General features: G+C 36.4%; 2 protein-coding genes across 5 annotated transcripts in view; one reads left to right on the plus strand and one right to left on the minus strand.

Annotated features, from left to right (window-relative positions):
• Positions 1-758: 758 nt before the first annotated feature.
• LOC138938577 (uncharacterized) lies at positions 759-4,455 on the minus strand. 3 transcript variants are annotated; one of them, XM_070305683.1, is made up of 3 exons: positions 4,117-4,455; positions 1,136-2,079; positions 759-774 (listed from the first exon to the last, which is right to left on the minus strand). In XM_070305683.1, exon 2 carries the CDS (start codon positions 1,955-1,957, stop codon positions 1,247-1,249), a length of 711 nt encoding a protein of 236 aa, XP_070161784.1. In that variant the 5' UTR covers positions 1,958-2,079; positions 4,117-4,455; the 3' UTR covers positions 759-774; positions 1,136-1,246. The 3 variants fall into 3 exon arrangements, with proteins under 3 accessions (XP_070161784.1, XP_070161776.1, XP_070161767.1); XM_070305675.1 differs by lacking the exon at positions 4,117-4,455 and adding an exon at positions 2,581-2,790 and having other exon boundaries at positions 1,136-2,076; XM_070305666.1 differs by lacking the exon at positions 4,117-4,455 and adding an exon at positions 2,581-2,790.
• Positions 4,456-7,510: 3,055 nt separating this feature from the next.
• Positions 7,511-25,712, plus strand: part of Bif (protein phosphatase 1-binding protein bifocal) — a 35,412-nt gene continuing 17,210 nt past the window's right edge. The window contains exon 1 of one of the 2 annotated variants that reach the window (XM_070300501.1): positions 7,511-11,332. In XM_070300501.1, coding sequence (XP_070156602.1) covers positions 8,330-11,332 — 3,003 coding nt within the window. In that variant the 5' untranslated portion in view covers positions 7,511-8,329. The remainder of the gene's footprint in view (positions 11,333-25,712) is intronic. The other variant, XM_070300493.1, reaches the window with a different exon arrangement.

Here is a 25,712-nt window from a genome sequence, read left to right on the forward strand (position 1 = left end):
TCTGCTTTTCATCCTAAACGTGTATCAAGAATACAGTGAGCATCGGAAGCGTCGTGTAAAAATAGCAAGCGGTTATCGTATCGCATTAATTCGTATCCGCGAGTGAATGAAGGTGAAAACAAAGCGAGCTGCAACGGCGGTGAATGAAGCCGGATCGCGCTAATTTATCTGTTTTTTTATAAATAGAAGCGTTTTTCCGATCGATTGTGATGTGAGTGTTCGAGACAAGTGAATATGCAAGTAAGTTTAAAGTTTTAAAATTTGAAACCTCTTTGAGAAGAATCAACGGTTCGTTAGAAAAGGACAGCGAACTCCATTTAAATAACTCTGTCTTTCTCACTCGAACACGATACTTTCAAATTCGCTGCGTTCGACAGAAAAAACAGCTTTGCAACTGTTGTAAAATTCTTTGATACGATTGGTTTTTGCCCTTAGTTCCTGCCGGATCTAAATGTATAAACCAATCGTATTAAAGAATTTTACAACAGTTGCAAAGTTGCTTTGTCTGCTGAACGCAGCCAATGCTTTCGGCATCCACCATACACTAACGCCCTCTTAAGTAAATAACGGTTAGAACAAGAACCAACAAGCCAATTCAAGTTTAGATGATAATGGGAGAAATATAGTTTTACCAAAGCAAAATGCGTACTTGTTGTATCGACGATCGGTCATATTAAGATTCTTCATTTGCCTCAGGATCTGTCTGAACTTGATAATTGACAACATTGCTCTTTTTTTTGTGTCGTTTTCATTATTTCCTTTGTATGCAATCCTCTGAAATTGTGCACTTGTATCGTGTCTTTTGAGTAATTTTGAACTATTGTTTTGTAAAATCAGTTCAATCAATTTTATTGAAATATTTGCAAGAAACCAGTATATATTACACGCAATATAATTAATAATTTTACTTAACTTTACTTCAATTTTAATCTTTAATATATTTCGATAAATTGCGCATATACGAACGTTTAGCGTGTACTGCCATCTGAAGATATAGACATAAAGTAAATATTTAAAGCCACGTGCTGCGGTAATAAAAGTATACATATTGTGTCAACGATGAAACATAAATAATTATTATAAAAATTATTTGCTTTATTTAAAATTTTAATATATTTTAATTACAGTTACATACTTAAAAGAAATACCAATTAATAAGCCTTCAATTACGAAATACAGAGAGCTTTTATATAATATTAAAATCGAAGATATCAATTCTCCGCGCTCGGGGTTATTAGATGACACGTCATTTCGTATTCAAACGTAAATTTCGTGCGGCAGCAATTATTTGGCATCTTTGCAATTCCATTTTCTGTTCTTTTAACTTGAGAAGCTGTTTCTTTAATTCTAATTCCTGGTGTCTCACGGCCATTTTCTCCTTGTGTCGCCTCTCTTTGTTCTTCTCGGCCAAAATGAAATTTTTCTCCATTTCTTCGGCAAATTTCTCAAATAATATCGTCAAAGTTCGCGTATAATCCAATGTCTCTTCGTTCTTTTCATTCGTCGTAGTTTTCGGCGCCAAAGGATCTTCGTGTTGTCGATTGACAGACAAGTTACTGCCTTGATCGCTACGTTTCAATAAAATCAAAGGATATTTCGCTGATCCGCTCGACGGCTGCGGATCGTTCTTTTCCAGATACACATATTTCTTCTTCTCGTTGAAGATCTCGTCCAATGCGCGTTTGTGTTCCCACTGTCCGTAGTGTCTCATTCTGCCGGGTTTTTTTAGCCGTTCACGGTATACGAGATTTTTATACTTGCGTTCCAAGACTCGCCATTTGTTCTCGCACTTGTGCGGACTAAAGTAGAAGCCGTATTTCTGCATCTCCAAAGATATCATCTCGAACATTTCTCGCAAACTCTTGATATGCGTCGATTGTCCGACCATCGATCGATATTTTTTGTACTGATTGATCAGGCATGTAGTGGCTTTGCTGGTCCATAAATTTAACGTCATGCCGACATTTGACGGTAACGCATTGACATTATCAAAATCTGGAAAACTATTCTTATGTTGGTCCTCGATGTAGCATTCAAGAGTTGACTCTTCTATCTTGATTTTTATATCACCGTCTTCTACTAGAAATAATAACAAAAAAATATTATACGCACAAAAAATACATAGTGACTCAAAAATTAACGCGTGTAGAAATACATTCACTATCATATAAAAGTATTGTAAAGATAAAATATATGCAAATTTGTGAACATATTAAGATTTGAAAATTCATAATATTAATTAATTACCGATCCGTTTCAGAATCAACAATTATGATATATGCGTATATCTAGACACAATATGTTAACACGAAAATATTTAAACCGAAAGTAGAAGTATTTCTAATACTTTCTGTATGTTACTTTAATATTCAAAATCTTTTATTCTTTTCATCACCGATAAATCATTGCGCGCAATAACCACAGATGTTATCCGATTTGAATTTTCCCGCGTTACGACGATCAAATGTAACTTATCTACATCCGTGATATCTTCGAAAATACAGATCGACGAAGGCGACAGCATGTTCACGGATTGTTCGAAAAGCTCAAACGGAATCAAATAAAAAGCAATTTCCTTACCTACTTGCTCTTCGTTATCAGCCATAATTTCTAGATGGAAAATCGTACGTCAACGATGTTGCAATCACAAACGAATAACCCAATCAGAGTATTATGTATTATTCGCGCGTCGTCGTGCGCAGCTCTCATGGGGGACCGAAAAACCGAAGTAAACTAGTTCCAAACCGGCCTCGATGTGAAACTGGTTCCGTACGCGTCACGAACTGACAGCGGCCATGTTTTGCCCCGCCCCGCCCCCCCCCCATCCCTCCTCGCGCCCTTCCTTCCCCCGTCACATCCTGCTCCCCGCGCGGCAAACATCTGCACGATGTGTGCGAAAGCGTCAATCGCCTTGTACGTGTTTCGAACGCATTCCGAACTGCAATCGGAAATGCGCGCGCGCGATACGCTCCGATTTCGAAGTTTGATTCCGATATGATTCGCAGAAATTATATATGATCGGTTTATATTACGTAGACAGATAGAAGTAGTTTAGGCTTTACGCAAACCGTTTATCGAAACTGTTTCACGTCAATTGGAAACCTGTTGTCGAACCAATTAGTTTTTGAGGCGTATATGTTCGGCGGGGATACTTTCTAATAAAAGTTAGAACATCGAGTATATATAACGCAGCTTCGTAAATGCATAATTCTTCGAATTTTCCTGAGTTATAATCATCTAATAGAAAAGTTGTTACATTGGTAAACATGATTGTATTTATATTCCTAAATATACAATTGGGATCTTAATTTTATGTTTATTGAAATAAAAGTTATTGTACTTTTTATTAGTAGAAAGTGAGATAGCGCGAATATGCAATTCAATTATATAATTTATAATTATCGCGCGCACGCAAATCATGAATGAGATATATAATTTTCTAATTAAACTAATATGTGAATATCATGTTTCTTTTCAATTTATATAATTACTAATTTCAATGCTTACCTTTCATTAAGTTTTTAACATAGAGATCTCTCAAATCATATTGCATGGTTTTTATGCTATGGATATTAAAGACTTATAAAATTTAAATAAATTATAGCTTAGTCCATTTTTGCTTTTTATAAAATAATTATATTTTCAAAATGGACGTGTGATGTGGAGTAAGTTGATCCCTTAAAATGTCAATTTTATATTATTGTTTTTTTATTAATAATTTTTGAATTACGCATTATACATTTATTAAAATTTCTATAAAAATACATGCACGGACCCTATTCCAATTTCTTTTCATATATAATCTAAATATTAATTTACACAGGTAGAGACATATTTTCCATTCTTTGTGTATATGTATGTGTGTGAATTTTCTCATGACTTTTAATATATTAAACAAATTAACGTTTTGAAAGTCTAACATAAGTAATTCCTCGCTTATGCACTTCATTATGTAATGCTTTCATGAAACTCGTGACGCAATCAAATGAGAGTCATTACTTACGCCTTACGCTAACCAACAACTCGATAGACAGAGGTTCTTTAGATATTCTTTTTAATGAAAATATAACTAACTGAAGAAAAAGAATCTTGTAATATCTTCATATATGTACTTACATATGTGAAATCAATCGTGGGTCGATATTTTACGGTTGAGCCAGAGAAGATTCGCCCGGAAGACGCGTTAACGAGTTCTTTTAAATATAAAATGCTTTGCTTCAACACGTTCGGAAAACGCATAGTTGCGGTAAAAACAATTTACGTGACGTATAGATGCGTAAGAACGCGCGTACCGTTCGCGATTTACGACAACTTTTGTACCGCATCGAGAGGAATGAAACTAGCGGGATTCCCGCATCGATGCAGCCAGAAACTGAATGGGAAAAATAAATATCTAGCGTTTCTTAACAATAATTTCACATCGATTAATTTGAATTAATAATTAAATAACATCGAAGAATTTATTTTATTATTATATATTTTTTTCTCGACGAAAAAATTTGATCTTCGACAGTTAAAACTTTTGATTAGATAGTAATGTTTTTTATAGTATTACTGATTATTATACATTATTATTTTATTATATCGAGAATATATACAAGTACGCCAAAAAATATTATAATTTTCTTTTTTATTAATTTTACTTAAATTTACTCTATAATTCTATCCCTTTCATAAATAAAAAAAAGCTATTACAGTTTATAATTACACATTTCGATTTTATAATTAATTTATAATAAATTGAACTTTTCTATTTTTTCTATAATTTATGTAACTTAAAACTTTTTGACGTTCCGATTTTGAAACTAGTACTATCTTATTTTAACTTTTATTTAAATATTATAAAAAATATCAAAAAGTATTATAATTCTTTATATGTCTTCTGGATCGTGATATTTATTGGTCAGTTATATATAATACCAGTATTCTTAACAAAACTTAACAGCATCTTTTTTTTTGATACATCTCGTAAATATCTATGCACACTTCTGGCACAGCGTAATTTAATACCAAAACGCGTAATCGTTGTGTTTTTATTCGTGTAATAGCAACAACCGGTGTATTTTCTAATGTAATCGTAATAAGATTAAGAATAGGGATTACACGAAAGTCAGTGTAATACAAACGATCGAATCACGCAAGTCGAGTGAGTAATCGCGGACGATATAACGACCAGCCATAGATAATCATATCAAGAGGAATCTTTTTTACTGCTTTTACCGATAATTATGTATTTTTTTAAATTCCTCAGACAATTGGCGAATTTGCCAAAATTTATTTAAATTTACAAGCTTTTAGAATTGTTTCATTCGAGATTTTATTACCTAAACATTTGATGATAATTATTAATAACGAAAATATAATTTTCCTGGAAAAAGATAGACTTTAAATTTGAAGATTTTAATGTGAAAGTTTAAGTCAAAGTTATTGAAATAAATAAGATCGCTATTTATATATTTTGTTCTTTACTTTATATAATCTACTGGACTTGATATAATCAAATTTAATACAATATTTTAATAGAATCTTACTTTCTTTCGACAAAAATGGGATTCAATATAGGAATTTAGTTCACTTGGTAATTATACCTTGGCCAAGTATAGCTCTAACTGACATTACGTTGTTACGCGATTATGGAAAGGCATCAATTCTGATATACAGAGGCTATGCGCCGATTTACTTTCCCTTTGAGGATATCGAATACCTTTTGAACTTTAGAATGAATATTAAACATCATATAATAAATTCAATTCTCACACGTCAAAATAAGTCAACAAAATTCAAAGACGGAAACTGTATTAAAGAAACAGATATACTTTAAAATAAGATATTTTTCTGTATTCTATATTTTATATTAAACTTCCATATTATCCTAATATATATTAAATTAAAAATTTGCTCGCTTTGATGTCCGCATTTATTTCGATAGTTTTTACATTTTTAATTTCTTCAATATTAAACTATATGTTATAATTTTGATAAAATAAATATTAAAATGTGTGATAAAATTAATATATATATAAATGAATCATTTGTGTATACGCTTAATGCTAATAGAAATCAAACAAGAATCCCGTAAAAAAACAAGCTTTTTATAAAAACTTAAAGATTGTAGCTATCGTAGCCGCAATTGTGTGGTTGCTGTTCTTCAGAAAATTTATCGAGAGTTAAAAGAACAATATAGCGATTCCTATCTCATTGTGTATTCTCGCGGAGCGTGATACACGGTGCGTCGTATGTTTCAGCGTGTGCATTATTGCAAATAAACTTTGTCATGATGCGAGTGCCGACAGCGCAGGAAGCAGTCCATTTCGCGCGAGTCGTCTAGGGCAGAGCGCATGTAAATTACGGGAAGGAAGGGACAGCATAATAACACCTACGCACGGATGTAATGTGTAGCGATGAACGTAGAAAGCAGATCGGCAGAGACGAAAGCTGTATCACGCTTAGCCTTCCGACGTGAGGAAATAATTTCAAAGAAATAAAATAAATGATTTCGATCGCTCGTAAATAAAATGGGCGCTAGTTTAGGGCAAAATTTATAAAAAAAAATTAAAACGTTCGCGCGTTGTAAGAGTTACATTTAGCGAGAATTTCTTTTAATGAGAATACTAGATTTTTTTTCTGATTTGTAAAGATCTCTTCACCGCGCGTAGATGAGAGAAATAAATATTATATAAAGCAAGTTATTCGACTGGTCTGCATTCCGTGTTTCGGATCATCGTGCGTCTCTCCCTCTTTGATCCCTGAGATCCTTTTTTCAGATGCATCCTTAATTACCTTGATGGTACAGATTAATTAAATGACGGAGTCGGAAAATTTTAAAATAATGTTAGCAAAGGTCATTTTCAATAAGAAGTACTATATATATATATATATATATATATATATATATATATATATATACCCGATTCCATTATTATTATTAATTATTCTTATTTATTATACAAACAAAATGAATTATTCAACAGTTCTCATCGATCAGTCAAACACGTATAAAAGTACAAAGGAATAATTGAATTATCGAAATCCGTTTGTATACATCTATCGCCAATGGTATAACACGAATCAACCCTTAAAACCACGAGTATGGTCGTCGCGGCAACCCTAAGTTTCGATTTTTTGTCTTCGTCGTGTACTCGATAGGAGCGCCTCCGTCATTCGCAGAGTAATGTCACGGAGTGGTTGAACGCGACCGTTGGAGAGGGACGAAGAGAGAAAAGGGGGAGAAAGGAAGAGAGAGAGGGGGGGAGGGAGCGAGACACAATCGGTGGAAGCGAGAAGGGGTGATCCTGTCGCGCACGCAGGAGGGACGGGAGGGGCTGCCGCGCGCGCGAGAGAAAGAGAGAGACAGAGAGGCGATCTTCGGCGAACGACGGTGGCGGGATCGCGGGGCAGATGGTAGCGCGAGACAGGCGATGCTTTCGTTCGCCTTTCGTTCCTGAGGGGTTTTGTGTACGCGAGCGGGCGCGCGCGCGCGAGTAAGCGAGCGAGCGAGCGGCGGATACTTTCGATTTCGTCGAGTGGGCCGGCGGCTCTCTCGCGGGGCCGCACTCCAGGAGGCGAGCATGCCAGTAGTCGTCGCGCGATAGAGCGACGACGTGTATTTATCGCGCTCGCGACGGCGAGTCGAGGCGGCCGTCCCGTCGTGTAGTTGTAGGTCCGCTGTCACAGGTGCCGTGCGCGTGACGCGTGTGCGGGAACGAGGCTCGTTATCGGCGCACAGGTGTCTACGATTTACGTCAATCGGAGTGGAGCTATCGCGACAGGCGGAGGATATTCTCGCGACAGAGAGTGACAGAGAGTCTCTTTCGGTTGGAGCGGATACGGAGGGAATGAAGATACATCGATTTTCGCATAAAGCTAACAGGATCCTTTCGCGACGATCGGACTGAGAGACACCGAAAGTGATCGAAAGCATGTAAATATCATCCGGAGAACGTAATCTTGTCTCCCGTCACCGCCTACCTCTCCTCGTCGAATCCCGTGTGTGCGCGCGCGCGCGCGCGCGTACTTTGACCGTATGCTCGGCGTGTCATCGATTTTTCGGCGATTCTGTACGACCCGTGTCGCCGATAGGAATCGCGAACAGGATTATGAAGAGGATCAACATTCCCGCGGTTAGTAAGTGCGCGTAAAAAGAATTACGTACGCACGTACGCAAGCGAGCACGTCGCCGTTTCGTGCCGCGAAAGGAGAGAAAGCAATAGAGCAATAGAGAGAGAAAGAGAGAGAGAGAGAGAGAGAGAGAGAGAGAGAGAGAGAGAGAGAGAGAGAGAGAGAGAGAGAGAGAGACGAGAACGCGAGCTATCGACAGCGCGCGTCCAACATGGCTACCGCCGGCAATAACGCGAATGCCGGCAACGAGGCAGAAAACAGTAGCAGCAACGTGCCGCAATGGAAACGCGACCTGATACAACGTCGTCGTCAACAGAGCAAGGTTCTCGCCAACAACGGTGCGAGCGTCAAATTATGTAGCGCGGTTATCGGCACGTCGGGAAACGCGACAGCCTCGGACAGCGTCATCGAGCAGAACGTGTCAACGGTCCAGGAACATTGCTCTATCACCGGCACGCTCCGGATGGCGCAACGTTTAACAACAACGAGCAGCGACGAGGACACTGCGACGACCGTCGCGGTTTGCGGTGCCGGTGGCAGTAGTGGTGGTAGCGGTGGTGGTAGTGGTGATAATTCTAGTAACGCGCTGCTCTCCCCCCCCTCCTCGTATCCCGCGAGAAGGCCGCCGACCAGTGGCGCCACCATCGTCGCCGGCGGTGCAACGGCGATGGTTGTTGCCGACTTCGCGTCGTCAGTCGCGTACAACATGCGTCTCGAGGCGGATCTGTCGCTCTGCTCGGACGCGGAGGATGTGAACGGCGCGCCGAACAAATTCGTGGACGAGCGAAAATTTTCGGATTACGCCGGTGACGAGAACGAGGAGACGGCGTCGAGAACGCCGGACGGTAAGCTGGCAAGAGCGATCGCCAGGATGAATAACGAGAGTAACGCGTCGACGCAGCGCGGTGAAGTTCGCGCCATTGTGACCGGGCGCGGGAAGGACATTTTTGGTGGAAACACGAGGACGCTGAAGGAGTTGCCGCCGACGAGCATTCGCCGCCACGTGTCCGGCGAGGATGCGGAGAGCGATAGCTCCGAGGAGCTACAGTACGGTCCGGGAATCGTAAATAAGCTTAAGAGCAAGTATCTTAACTTAACCTTGCGCGAGACGAACAAGAGCCGCGCGTCAGTGCAGCGATTCCGACGGGCGGCAAGTCTCGAGGATCTGCTAGACCGCGACGACGACGAGACGTCCAGTCACGAGAAGCAATCCGCTATCGGTAGGAAATACATGAAGCGGAGCGGCGGTTTGACGGGCGGCGGTGGCGGCGGCTGCGGTGGTGTCGTCGCACCGAAGACCGACAGGTACCGAAACGCCACCCGGGGCAATGACTCGATGAAGCGGGCGCGTAGCGTCGAGACCTTGATGAGGTACAACAGCGTGACGACGGACGAGCCGATTATGCGCCAGCTTGTTCCGGTTACTCGACCGGCGACGAACGGCATGCGCCAGGAGCCGGTCAATGACCACATCATTCTCGTGGATCGCACGTCCGTGAAGATCGAGAATCGTTTGGGCGATCTCGAGCGGCCTAAACCGATCAACAAGCCCAAGAGGATCAAGCCGATACTGGCGGAAACGGAACGACCGCCACCGGATCTAGTCAAGACCACGATGAGGATCTTCGAAGGCTCCGCGAAAAAGGTGAAGCCCAAGGGTGAAGTCGCCGCGAAGGTCGCGACTTTCAAGACCATCAATGACACGTTCAAGGCGCAGAAGAAGTTGATGCCGAAACCACCGATACAGCCCAAGCCCCTTGTCAACGGCGGCGCTCGCGCCGGTCCCGGGGGCCTCGGTTCTCCGAAAAAGATCGCATTGCCGCATAAGCCGACAACGAAGCTGATCGAGACGCAGGATGGCAAGGAGGAGTTTCATATAGATGGCGGGAGTATGGAATCGATCGCGCAATCGGTATCCTCGGTGGTGAGCAAGTTCCAGCAGATCGAAAAATCCCATTCCCCCTCGCCGTCACCGGAACCCTCGTGCTACAAGTTCAAGTTCTCGCCGGCGAACAGTCCCGAACCGCCGCAGATGTGTAAGCCCAAGTTAGCCGCTCTCGAGATCGTCGTCAAATCACCGCCGCTCACGCCGGTACATTCGCCGAGGGTCTCGTCGCCCAGATTGCAGAGCCCGTCATCGCCGATCAAGGACGCCAGGCAGGGCTCGCAGAGTCCCTCCTCTCCCGTCAGGGAGTCGATCCGGGTTCAGATCTCTAATCTGTTCCACAAACCGTCACTGCCGAGCCCCAGGGAATCCTCCAAGATCCCAGAATCGGAATCCTTCAAAATTCTTCGTCCGCAGATCGAGAAGGAGCCTTCGAGGACGAACATCGAGAATCAAGAATCATTCGTCAAAGCTGAACAAAAAGAGGACGCGAAATCGAGTCTGGTAACATCCAACAATGACGAGGAAGAGGAAGTTGTCGACGGGCCGAGAACCATCTCCAAGATCGCTTTGGACAACATCGGCAGAGCCGGCATAACGATGCGGTTCAACTTCGGCGACAAGCCCATGACCGATAAGAGTTATCTACCTGGTGCGAAACAAAACGGACAGAGAACAGCCGACGAACGAGCGCCGGAAGACGATCGTTGCGCAAAAACGGAATCCAAAAGCAAGACGATCATCCCGTCCGACGCACCTGCCGGCGTCCCGATGACCTCGGAGACGACGTACAGATTGCAAGAAAGACTCGGGTCCGAGAAGCTCCACGATGACAAGGGGGACGTCGAGGAGAAGCTGATCGTGCCGGAGAGCAAACCCATCGGCGCCATCTGTAGTCTAGGCTTGATCAAGACCACGACCACGACAACGGCGTATCCGCAGAGCAACAACGAGGCGAAGACGATAAGATGCCAGCAGAAGAGCGAGTTTTCGCCGCCCCACAAGCAGATCGGTATCATACGGCCGCTCGTTTCAACGCAGAAGACGCAGTATCCGCAGAATCTGAGCAATCGCGAGCTTGAGAAGAATCTGATCAATCGAGTCAAGAGCATCGAGCAGCCGACCAAAGTTGTAGTGAGCCTGAAGAGCGCCGACGAGATACAGCCGGCGAAGAAAACGAGCGCGGGAGGCGGCGGCGGTCTCTGGGGTACGAAGCCATGGAACCAGCAAAACAATACGATGGTGTTCAACTTCAGCAATCGAAAGGACGTGCCGGATTACATCGAGAATGACGGTCTCATCATCAGGAGAAAGCGGGAAAAGCCGAAGGTGAGTCATTAATCGCATTCTTTCCGAAAATCTAAAGAGCGCGACAGGTACTCTCGCTTCAACTTCTACATTCTACGACATCGTCGTTACGACGATAAGTGATAAATTTTTATAGCCGAGAAGGCTTAAAGTTTTCTTCTCCGTATATAGCCGCGTGGAATATCTCTTTTTGTCGAAGTATAAGTTCGATAAGAGAATGTTTCGTACGTAAATACGGAAATAACATTTAATTAACCAATATTTTCACGTGTAAATCTATAAATGAGTTCAAGTAAATCAGAAATATAAAATTAAGCTTGCTTGTATTTCCGTTTTTTTTTTTTTTCGATATATGAATAATTTAATTTTACTCATTCGTTAAAAATAAAAAATATATCGCCCAAAAATAAAAGCTGTAACTTATGTATAAGTTGCATTTTTACAAATGATTATATTTCTCACTTTGTATCTGTAAATATTTATTTCTTAAAAATGTATAAAAATTATATATTACAAATAATAACTATAACTAAAAGAAGCAGTTCTTGAAAATATATTTCTACGTTTTTTCTACGTGCAAAATTTACATAGAAAAATAATTATTTCGTATTGTATAATACGATCAATCAATTTAATATCACGATATTCCATAATAAAATTTATTTCTACAGAAGAATAAAATTACATTTTTAACAATTCATCGCACATTTTGATATCGTAATTATAATTATCTCAATCGTATCTAGATCTTGTTAAAAATTGATTTTTAATGCGGCAATAACACTGTATTAAGGAAATATCTCGCACGGGACAGATTTTCCACGAATCAAGTTAGCGTAAGATAGCGAAAACTGGTAGCGCGAATAATTTGATTACTAGCGTAACGAGGTACTTATAGGTTTTTTCTGCCCGTTTAACATTTTTCTTCTATAGGAGAGCTAATATTCATTAAATCGAATTCGTTAAATCGCTTGTTATCGCCGCCAAGGAAGATGCGGTCGATACAGTTCGATAGAAATCTAGTACCGGCAACTTTCTTTTCGCATGCGTAAGATAGTTTGGATATTTCACTTTCTTTAATACGCCGGACACACACACAGAAGCGTCGATCGCCACAAAGACAATGTTTGCACCTACGGCGTCAACTGCGGAATTTCAATTGATCCTAAAGATTCCATGCTTCGAATATATATAGAGTGTCTCGCGCGTCCCGCTGTTTCTTTTTATCCGCGAAGTCAATATGATGAAATTCAAATATTTTTTTGACAAATCAATTAAAATAATTATCAAAGCCATTTCAATAATTTTCGAATTACGATTATGAGAATCTATCCGAGAGAATTTTTATAAATTAAAAAAAAAAAGTATTATATTTTTCATTAAATTTTAATTGAGCAGAATTTTAATTTGTAGATAAATTAACAAAAATATTTCATTGTGAAAAGATTGTCTCGAAGTTAATCGAAGAATTCATAGCTGAAAGGAAACGCGGGAAAATCACGTGACATCCTGTATACTCCGTGACTTATTCGACCTCGATTTTGCGTCTCGCTTCCGCTCGATCCGACCAGCTGCGAGAATTCCCATTAAACCATTGTACAACACGTGTAACGGTGTCGTCGTGTGCCTTAAATCTAGCTATTGTCCGTGTTTAGACAATCGTGCTTGGATGAATTAGTTACCGCAGTTGGGAGCATCTTGAGATACGCGTCATTTTAGCCACTTCCAGTCATTGACGATGAGTATCGGATTTGTCATAGCGAGATGACAAAAATAATCTTTTCATTGTGTATATACCCCGGCTTACCCGTAAGTTTGGGTAAAGTATCAGCGAGACTTGACGATACGAGATCTGTTTATTCTTATTGTATCGTCCAGCGTAGCTGGGGAGAACAACAGCTGGATAAATTACATAGCTAGATAATCAATTTAATCTATTATATATTAAAATCTATTTGTTATAATTATAGCAAAATTTTAAAAATATACAGATTTGTAAACATGAAATCTCGGAAATAATATTTTACCATTAGTTTGTCTACACGATTCTCTTTTAACTAAATTTTAATTATTATATTTCGAATGAGACTATCATATGTAAATGAGATAATCACGTATGCTTTTCGTTAAGGCATATTTTTCACGTGACGAGATTATTTCGATTTTACGTAAAATTGACAAAATATCGAGAAGTATTTTTAATACGTAAAAAAATGCTCGAGCGCCGTCGAGCAAGATCAGATTGTTCGATCAGATATCGATGAGCATTGTATTAATTTTTGATAACCGCGATATGAAATTATTATCGCGCAGATTGCGCAAAGTAAAATCGAAATCGTGCAGCGCTTTCTAAAATGTTCGACGTAAAATCTGTCTCGCTCGAACGCTCGTTCCCTCTCGTAAAACGCATCATCGCGCCTTCGCGATGAACCCAAGTGAAATTAAAGGAGGCATTCGACATTCAACGGAAAATGAGAGAAATTAAGAACACGATCGGCGCGATCTGTCCGAGGGTCGTTACTTTCCCGTATTAGATAATCCGGAAGTACGCGAAAGAGCACGAATAACGATTATTCTTGGCGATAATAAAAGATTCTAACGTTTAATCTGCACGTTTTAATTCTCCACGTCTAAACGTGGAGAATTAAAACGCCATTTGTACTGGTTAATAATACGCGTCTGCTTTTCTCAACGGGAGATTTATTGATTTATTAATTATTGCAATGAATAATATCGGAAGAAATTTAATTTTCAATTTTAAGGACGAATAACGATTATATATCTTGCAGAATAAGTCAATTCCGAATTTAAACCTATGTCCCCACTAGATTGTTTTCGCAGAATAATGATGAAATCAATTTCGACGATAACTTTATGATAAAGCCTTATGATATCGCTGGTCGATTGTTTTTCGCTTTGTCTTTAATAAAAATTACGCATTATCGACACACTTCATGCATTATCGTATAAAATATCATAATGGATTACTATATGTAAAATCGAAATGTTTCCAATCTTCGAGGTCATTATTGTGTGCTTTTATATTCCGTTTTTTAACAAAAATTTCATTAATTCAATTATCTTAAATTTTAATCTTGAATTTTTAATTTAATGCGACAACTGATCATTAATCGATTATATTCTGCTAGGTTTGTATTAAATATTTACAACAAATAAATGAATCGAAATGTAATGAAAAGTAAGACGTGATCGCAATATAAGAACATAGTAAAAGCATCTTTTACATTTTGACGACGATAAACATGATTGTGGTAAATCAGAATCGTGATTAGTGTCTCCTAAATACATGATTCGCGTTATTTAATATTCATTTATGAAATGATATATCTCTGCCTTATCTAATGGGCGCGCATTACTGAAAAAAATATTATGGACAAAGTAATACGCGTGCACACGCAAAGCACGGTTACCGTTTACAACCGCGACGGCTTTCTTGTACAATTTTCATTTTCATGCGCGTACACAATTTTCATATTTTATTTACGAAATTGCTTTTGCTCCATCTAATCGACGTAACGGCGCATCTGTAAATGTTGAAAAAGAGAATATCCTTGCCTCCGACTCGCGGGCTGAACATGAAGCAATCGTTTAACGAACTAGAAACTGGAATACACATTAGGATGGCGTAATCTTTCACAAAGGTTCGTGGGAAATTGCGAAGAATGCGCGTTGCTTATTCAGTATCACAAGCGCAAACAAAAAATATGTTTTAAACTTTCAATAATAATGAATGATAAAACCAGTGTGCACGAGATACAATAAAATACGATTTGTATCAAGACTATGACTTATCGTATTTTATTAACATTTTACGATATTTTCGACGACCACGTTTGCCGTTTCTGCGATGTAATATACATTATGCAATGATAACCTTGCATGTGTAATGTAGACAAATTTTCAACCGTGTGTTTACCTAAGGAGTTTGATAAGCGGGAAAAGCCTCGATCGACTCTAAAGCTCGCATGAATAAAAAAAAAAAAAAAAGGCTTTAAAATTCTAAAGCAACCTGGTTGATGAAGTTAGGCCTTATAATAAAGGCACTATGTAAATCATTTTTCATTATACGTAACTTACGATCGCACGTGCGTGGTTTTTCATGTATATAACTTTTATATATAATGATTTAATTTTTTTTAATAATGCAAATATGTATGATATTTTGAATTAGCATCGAGTTTACATAAATAACGTTACGAGTTTGTCAAATACATGAAGAGATGATATAAAATTTTTGTCGCTATTAAAATTTAATCACATTTGATCGCCAATATTCAGAGGGATGTAATTATATAGCTTCAACGACATCGTTAGTCGCGACAAACCCGGTTTTATGAGATGACAAGAATGTGTATTGGTATATGTATGCACAGAAGCGCTGTTCACGTAAACATCATACGAAGCAAAATTTTTGCGACGAGCTTACTCGACTTGCGACGTTTACGTCAAGAGCACATGGTTGTGAATATCGTAAAGTTTACTTTGTGCCGTTACGTAGGAGCATTATACGCTTACATGCTACGTTAGCATTTTCAAAGTTTTTGTCTATTCGACGATAATTAGATACAGATTAAATTGGAGTAGATTGCGCATCAGAAATATGCACGAGGTGTATCATTCTTCGACGTATCATGAATACTAATTCGAAAAGAATAAATCCGCGTAAATATATATCCCGAATGTCACTTAAAAAGCAAAAAAAAAATATTTTACATCTCTTTATCGGTGTTATTTTAAAATATAGATTTCGATAATTCAATATATCTAAACATATGGATATAATAGCAAAAAATCATTAGTTTTATAACAAAGAATAATGCAGCAATAGTGTAGGAAGATTTCAAAATGTTAAAAAAGATGCAAAATTGCAAATTATCTGGACAAAAAAATTATATTTGGGTTTACACGCACAAATATGTGCGTGAGACCTAAAAATAAATATTAAAAATGTAAAAAAGTTACTGGTTACATTTATACATTAGTTGCATTGATAAAGAATTATTCCCATTGAATTATTGCGGTTATTTAATTGCAGAATTATATCATGTCCATTCGCGTAGTTGTTATGTGGTAATTAATCTTAACAACTCTATAATGCATAATCTCGAGCATTACATTCGTATAAATTACAAGATGTATGATAAAATATGACACGTAATATATTTTCTTATGTGAAAATGTCGCTGTTTTTAGAATAGTCATGGGTCATTGTGGATTATTCTTCATTTACTTTAAGAGAAAGTTATAGTCTCTAGTATGTATATTGAACTTAAACTTCATTGTTTATATACAATGTGGCCGTGGGAAGCACAAGCGAAACAATTTATATCCGTCGACATAAAAATCCGTAAATACTATTCATGCTTACTCTGATATATTACAATAAAACCGACGAAATCAACGTGTTGAAAATCTTCTATTTTGAAATTTCTCATTTATTTATTTATTTATTTTTTTTTATTAAAATTTTTATTAGCGATGTAAAAAAAGCGATTTGCTTGTATTTCTTTCTTTCTTTTTTATTTTGCAACAGAATAAAACGCCGTAGCGTAGCTTAATGAGACATTTGATACACAAAGAGCCGTAATTAGCCAATCGTATGTCATTGCAGAATTGTTACGACAAGCGTACATACAGCATGTATGTACACGTACATATATATTTGTTCGTATGGTATGCATAATTATTAATTGAAACACTCAAAGGAATTTAAACAAAGCGGCCGATATACGTATTGGCGCGTATATACACATGTCAGCTGGTTATCATCCGGTCGAACGTTAGTGCAACGTCCTGTTTCGCTTAAAATCGTTTGATAACGCCACATCCTCCTTCCGTCTACGTCCTCTCGTCTCTCTCTCTCTCTCTCGGCTTTCCTCTTTTTTCACCAGATATCATTTCTGTCGGTCTCTTTTCTTTTTAATAGTAACCAAGGCAAGCGCAATACCGCTATGTTTTTATATGCGTCTATTAAAACTATAAGAAGTTGTTTAATATCATCATATAATGAAACCGTCTGTATATTTTATAACATTGTTAAAGCAACTCGATTTTATAATATTCTAAAAATTTCCCGTGGAAAATACGTGTTACGTCTGTTAGAGAAGTAGAGCAAAAAATAGATATTTTTAGATATTGTACCTGTTAAATTTGATAGTAATTAAAATGTATCTTACTCGTGCCTCTTAATTATGTCGATGAGAGACTTAAAAGGACAGGAATCGTCTTTAAGATCAGGTTTATCATTAGGGATTTTACTTAATCGATAATTTTATAAGCGATTGTTAATACGTCTCAAGGTTACTAGACAATCGATATTAAACAAATAAAATAATATTTTATGATTTATTTTTGCACTTCATACAAATTTAAAAAATTTTGATTTCTATAATATTATTTCTTCCTAATTAATTAATTTTAATTATACAATTCTTGTTATATTTATTTCTAGCAAGTTATTATCGTTTGAGGGATAAGAGAGATTGAAACGAATTCACAAGAAGACTAATTAACGATATTTTGAAGAAAATAATTTAATAAGTCGAAATATGTTATTTAGATATAAAGTGTACGAGTTATTGGAGGAAAAAAAAAAAAAATGCGGTTTCTAATTTCACTTCTATTATATAATCTATTTTCTTTTCTCTTATATATCACACACTTATAATATAAAAGATTGCCGGACGGAAGTGATTTTTTTTTTCCTCCGTAAATCATTGATTTTATTCACGGGAGCGTTTAATGATACATAATTTGTGCCAAACGTAGCGAATTCAATCGGAAAACGAGCACTCTCGACTCAGCTTCTACGATCAACTTACATTCTTCCTAATCTTATGCGTTTTGCGAGAAAGAAAAATGCGAGTAAGCCTTAGCTATAGTGACAGCAAAGAGCACAAGTTGTTGCATTTGCTATCGTAAGCTCTATTCTTACATAAACATTGGTCCCATTCGAGATCGCATCTCTATGAGTCATGAGTTGTCGGTTTATCGATTGGAAATTAAGACCCCACCACATGAAACATTGCTGATAATGGATATCGGTGATATGTGTTGACTATCTATAGCGTTAATCATATCTTTATTTTTTTACATTAGTTTTTCATCTTTACTTTTCACATATTCACTTTTAAATCTGATTTTATATTTTATACTGTATCATACACGAAAATAGCGAAAACGCTTGAAATGACTCGATAACAAATGAAGCAATTATATTTAAACATTAAATTAGATCTCATATTATGTTTTTTTTTTTTTAATTATGTTTGATAATTAGCTACGTATTTTTTAACAGATATAAACTTCCAAATATGATGTTTGTTGCACTATACATTCGCTTTATACTACAGTACAAGGATTGAGTTCATTCGGAGAGAGAGGGTTATCCTTGACATCCTCTTATTCGGTAATTATTACGGTATCTCATAATACTCTCTCCACTACTCTATCCCTGACATCTGAATTTGATTAAAATGTATATATTCATATTATTAAAGGTAAAAATTTTCTGTAAAAATAAAACACTTCGTAACAGTAGGTCTGATGATTTTTAGAGATGGGATGACTTGTTTTAATCTTATCGTTCATTGATAATCTATCACGCTTATTGCTGAATTCTGATCATACTTTTTGTCTATGCATTAAGTATCTATTTTGGACATTATTTTTCAATTAAATACGGTTAGCTGATTATTGGTATTAGAATTTATTATAAAAATACATGAATTAATAAATCAATTTGATTCCTGTTTATCATATAATTTCACAAGAAACAGTTATAGACGAATTCGCCGATTGAGAAAAATTTTTTATTTCGAAAAATCTAATGCCGGATCAGTAGGGATCGAATAAACTAGAAAAGAAGGATAAAAACTAGTAGATTGGTAACATTCCGCGACATAATACGCGGATCTCTTCTCGTATATGGTCGTCCCAGAGATCAGCAATCAGGACACCCAGTAGAGGAGTCCGTTAGCATCTTTCAAGTTTTCTCACCTCAGGCCTTCTAAGGAATATTACACATTTTGCAATCATATTTGCAGCCATATATAAAGTACATGAAAGTGAACAAATTTTTTACTCGCTAAATATTGATCTCGTAATTTTTTTATACGATTCAAAAGAACGTATTCGTTAAGAAAGTATTTCGCTGGCACTGCAATAAACCGTCTTATGTAACAGTCTTTGAAATATTAGTCGCATTATCTTTGTTGGCAATAATGTTTGTTAGTCTATAATAATTGTCTAAATTCATATATATATAACATTATTACACGTTTGGACGGTATTAATTGAAATAAGCCGCTAGTTCATTTATTAGCTATGTTTTATAATTTTTCCTATATCTTATTAATTTTAATATTTTAATATTAAATTTTAATTTTTTTGTATATTGTTTGACACTTTAACAAATTAGCAAGAGCAATGGAAAAATATAATTTATTTTGAATTTCTTGCTTTCTACGAAACGGTGTGTTAAAATGTAAAAGAATAATAGAATATCTCAGTGTTTGATTGACATAATTTGAAATCATACGGGGAACTAGTCTTTATATCAAAAAACAAGATCAACTTTATATAACGGCAGTTATCACCATCTGTCAACACATTAATCAAATATGACATAATGATGAAAATATAAATTAAACTTGTAATTTTTAATACGCAATATCTCTCAAAATACGCAATATCTTTCCATATTTGTTAAAATATTGTATAAAAAATTGAAATGTACTCAAAACGTTATCGTGTTTCCTCCAACAGTGTACGGTTTATTTTCTTATTCGCGCGTGTATGATGGCGCAAGATGGCGCTTCAAGATGGCCCGCGCCTTATGGCACCTGCCATTACATTTTTTCTTCTCGCAAATTGGGCTAATTAATTCCCGCGTGAATAAACCCCCGAGGCAAGGCCTCTCTCGTCGACTTCGATCGTGACGGTGAAATCTCGTCGTTCTCCATCGTGAGCGGGCGTGAAAGGGTTTCCACGGTGAGATTCAAGATATCTGACCTCGTTTGACCTTGAGCTCCACTCCTGCGAAACAGCAGCAGGACAACTGTCAATGTTTTGTATCATCTTATAGCAATTGGTAATGCTTTCGAATTTACGTTGTGGTTATATGCTATTTGGTTTGAAAGCGATCTAAATAATGTTTTAAAAATCTTGCTGAGATCGCATCAGATGAATCTTACGATTGCGTCTTTCTCAAAGTTTTTAAAATCTTTATATACATAAACGAAAGAATTTTTGAAAATTATTATTTAAAGAATATTATATTATTTGTATTATTATTTAAAGAATATTATAAAAGATTTCCATGGATAAGAAATATATAAATATCAGAATAAATTTGAGGGGACTTTAGGAATTATTAAAAGACACCACAAAATGTAAAAAAAAATCATGATTATTAAATCTTATATATTATATTAACAAAAAATGTTCTTATTATATCCTCAAGTGCGACTACAGTTAATTGTGGTCTCGTATATCGACCCACAGTTTATCTACTTTATAAAGTGTATGTTTGAATTGTCCATTGTGTCGATCTGATAAAAACGATAGATGCATATAACGGCTTTGAAAAGCTCTTTGTAACAGGCGGACATATGGCAGACAAAGATACGTAGCAAACAATAAAAGCTATTTTTAATAATTTCAATTATCTGTCTAGTTAAAAGACGACTTGCGCCATGTCAAATGACTTAACGAGGAGCGTATTGAAAATGCACAATATCTCTTGCACGATAAAAAACGGCCTATTCGACAATATCCAGAAAGAAATGTAATTTCTGCGGACGACAGTGGTATGAAATAAGAAAGGAAAATGTCAACTGCATCTCTGCAGAGAACTTTGATCGGTTTGACCAAGCGAATTTAGAACGATTCGTGTAAACTGACCTTTTGCTGACGACATGTACACACATTAATAAAGTTCATGAGTAGGCGAGATATGATTCCGGTGATTGTGCGTCAAATATAGAACATGGTCATTGTAGTCCAAAATACTGAGATTTATTCTATTTAAATTACTCGATTGAGAAATCTGAAAAAATATTATTTATCTAATTATTTTGTTTTATTTATATATTTTATCCCATATCCAGTTTGTTTGTCGCATATAATTATTCAAATCGGAGATAACAATAATTGAAGAAAATAATTTTAGCAAATACAAAATATGTATATATATTATACAAAAAGAAACATTTTTTTCTATATTAATTATAATAATTTTCTTTCTTGATCGAACATCTGTATTAAATAAATAAGGCAATTTAATTTTTATTTTGAAAGAATTAAATAAATATTGAAGTTTTGATGAAATTTGAAATTAATTAAATGCTAAAATTTGTTTAATGATTTCTGAAGATTTCGTATTTTAAACACTTTAGGAGACCGACCATGAACCGGATCGGAGATTGAGGGAGGAAACGAATTCGTTGAGCGTTGGGGTGAGCAATAAAATCAAAAGGAAGAACGTATATGAGAATGATTACGTCGTGCCATAAGTTTCTAATAATTTTCAATTGGACGCGCATCAACTTTATATGCCTACAGCTTTAAACAATAGACTACTTTAGAAAAATTCATTTGCGTCAAAGGGTATTGTCTCTAATTACTTTTCTTGAAATATTTTTCACGATTAACAATGATTGCAACGATTTAAAATGATAAAGTCAACAGAGCTGTAAATATAATATGTTATAAATAATATTTTTTGTTTTACTGTAAATACATTGTCGTGTTAGGGGGAAGAATGAGAATTTCTTAATTAATTCACGTGTGATGTCAATATATTATATTTAATTAATTCTCTGTCTAGCTGAAAATTCGTAATTATACTGACAAACTTTATTTGATAAAAATCTTTCAGCTTTCTATCTAGCTTTTCATAACTCCTGTCTTACAATTAATCTTCCATTATAATTCTCAGGCATTTTATAACAGTTTCTCTTAATTCAGAATTAAAATGCAGACGCGACGAACTTTATAAATGCCAATAAATTCATTTCATCTTTTTACGGTTATGTTGCAAGTATTAACAATATAACAACCGTAGCTTTCGGGAGGATGGATATTTACGCTTCGATCCACTCGCTGAGCGTGCAAGCGTAAGGCGTACTCCTGCGAGGAGTGTGTTCGCATGCGACTGTCGGACGACAGTCGATGGTCTCTCCTCCTCGAGGGTTCAAGGTCCACCTGCGGGAGTGATACTTCACTGCGGCCGGAATAATGAAAAGAACCGTCCTGGGAACTTCTCATGGAGTCAGAGACCGCGTCTCCAGGTTCATTGCCGTAACTTCTCCCTTCTACATCTGCATTCTTTTGAATCCCTTTAAACCGGCATGCAACCCGTTTTTATTATTCGATGCCTTTACGTCCGCATCGCTTTCGGACTGGTCCTGATCTTACGAGATGTTCGTAGTTAGTTACGTGTATTCTTCGATGAATACTATTTTCAGATACATTTCTACGATACAATTTAATTACTTGAAAAATGTTTAGATGAATGTGTAAACATATATCTGAATATTGATAAATTCGCGTTTAGTTCGCGAAAATATATTTTATTAAAATTTCAAAAAAAAAAATTTTTTATTTAAAATTATTTACTTGATCAATAAATAAACGAATTTATATAACTGAATACTTTTCGAAAATTTAAGACAAAATTCCGGAATTAAGAAAACAAGATATTAATTATCACTTTTCTTATTCCGTCTGATTGTATTGTGAAAATTTATATATATGGTAATGTGTGAGCCGGTATCACATCAAAATATACTGGAGAGAGATAATATTTTTCTATACTTCAACAATAGCCTTTATATTACTCTATCGACCTCACATGTAAATATCGAGCATATATTTAGCATTATTTTTCTATAAAACATTAGTCCGTCCCTTCCTGCTATACGGTGTCACGCACATATAAGCATAAAATAACGTCATTGTTCGCAGCTTAAATCATGAGCGAATAATACACTTTAATTTGTAGAGACAAAGGATTATTATATCGACAAGACTAATTGTTCTATCGCACACATAGTATTGACAACTTATTTCACTCATGCCGTATTAGAGTTAATTCCAAGTTGTCAGATTTAATCCGCCCATTTGCTAGACGTAATGCTAGATTATACGCTAGGTGTCGAGTGCGCACTTTTTTTCTCACGATACTATCCGGTAATATCCGTAGGAATTATCCGCATTATATGAGTCTAACGCATTAATCTGCGACAGTTAGCACAGTCTGGCAGAAATATATCGTATATATTTTTCTCGCGTTGCTATTTTTGCAATCAATAACAAGCACAATTACTAATCTGAGATCTACTGATCTATATAAGATAGAAAGTTTACGTCCGAGTTATAATTAATCTTTCTTCTTGTGTCAAATTCGCGATATCGTTACAGTAAGTCTGCAACTACATATTATATTATAATGCATATATCAAATTATATAAAATTATATTGATGTTATAATTTACTATCCATTTATCAATGTCATAAATTTATTAACATTAACTTAATAAAATTAAATTATAAGTTTTAACTAATTAATTATAAGAGATATAAACTTTTAAATAAAAATTATGCGCACTTTCTCTCGACCGACATAGACGTATTCTTTGACGAATAGTTAAAGTTAATTCTTTCTTAGCAAAAATTTTTAATTTCGATGTTATATATTTCGATAAGTAAGATAAACACTTGAATTTTGGAAAAAATAGAGTTCGATTGTAATTTTTGCGCGAATAATATTTTGTTCTTAATTTGTATTCTTGAGCGGTAATTATTTTTAAATATATTTAATTATCAATTATTTACATCTCTAACGATAAGCTACTGTTGTCGAAAAATAATGGAACTGTCATTTCGATGAAATTTTTTTACATTCTTGATAAAGAAGTGACACTTTTCCGAGAGATTCTCTCTTTTTTAGATATATAAATATCATTTAGAGTTTTCGCAAATAATGCCAGAATATGTATTGCTAAGACAATGATGGAAGGACGACTAATAGGAAATCCCTACTTATTTTTTCGCTCCTCTCGTTTCACCGGCGCATCGGCGCACGCCACGTTTTATATTCAAATACAGATATTATGTTGCTCGGCCTCGATCGTTGCTCGTCCGTAATGCGGCTGCGTCTTATGATCCGTGACCGCATTTTTCCCTGGATTAACGAACGTTCAACCCAAATCGTCGCGCGACTCGAGGAAGGGAGATAGCGAGGCAGATTACCATTAAAAAAATCACTTTCGAAAATCGCCGAGCGATTCTCCCCTGCGGCAATCGCCGGAAGTAGACCGGAAATCGATCGTCCCGCTGTGTAAGGCCACTCGATTTCACACGCGGATCTCCGCTGCGTGAACGTGGAATTTGCATTGATAGTTTCGAGAATATTATTTATTACATATTATTCCGTGTAGAAGATATTACAAATAGTCATATTAATTGATAGTTGTCAAAAGCATCGAGTGAAAATATTCGTATACTGAACTTTCACTGCGCTGAACAACACGCTTCATATTATTTTAAACATTATTTAATTTTTTTACTAATATATATTTATTTATATTAATTTATTTAAGATGTTATTTTTGTGCGTGTGATATATTCGAAAAATATTATTGTATTAATATTACGTACAGTGAAATAATTAATAATAAAAATCACACATCTGTATCTAAAAAGAAAGTTTATATTATAAAAATTAATGATTATACGAGAATACGATATTTCAATTACTAGTTGTCTCTATATTGTTGTTACTGCAAGCTAAATATTTTAATTTATATGAAAAGAAAAATGAAAATGATATTTTTCTCGAAGAAATAAAACACATGCTCACGAGATGCGGCAGATGTCGGATAATTTTAAAGTTCGCGATGAAGTTATGACGTTTTCTTTTCTCTTCGCGTATCCTGTTGTCGCCGACCGGGATGGATAGGCCCTCTGCCGAAGGGCGATTCGATGCGAGGATATTTATCCATATTGCCTTGTATCACTCACGTTTCGCGTTTCCCTCTTTTCTTCGACTCGACAGGATGTCCCATTCACGAGTGTCTTGAAAGGCGGTAATCGTAACTGACCGACTGACGTCTTGCGTGAATGTAACCGTCGTCACGGCACGTTCGAAAGCACCTTCGAGTCCGTCTCTCCGCAGTTAACATTTCCATTGTTAACGAAAGAAGGAAAGTAAGGCCGCGGGATGGCTCCCTCGAAGATCGTTTTGGGATAATTTGCGATTGTACACGGAGAAAACGTCCCTAAAGAATGTAATGCGCGGAAAGTATCGCGAGATTCGCAAGGCTATAATTTAGGCCGTACGTTTCGATTGTGCGGATAACGAAAACACATTTACAAA

The sequence above is a fragment of the Polyergus mexicanus genome, unplaced genomic scaffold (genome assembly GCF_030449975.1).
Source record: "Polyergus mexicanus isolate NDT 795.1 unplaced genomic scaffold, iyPolMexi1.0 SCAF_1, whole genome shotgun sequence".
NCBI classification, from domain to species: domain Eukaryota; kingdom Metazoa; phylum Arthropoda; class Insecta; order Hymenoptera; family Formicidae; genus Polyergus; species Polyergus mexicanus.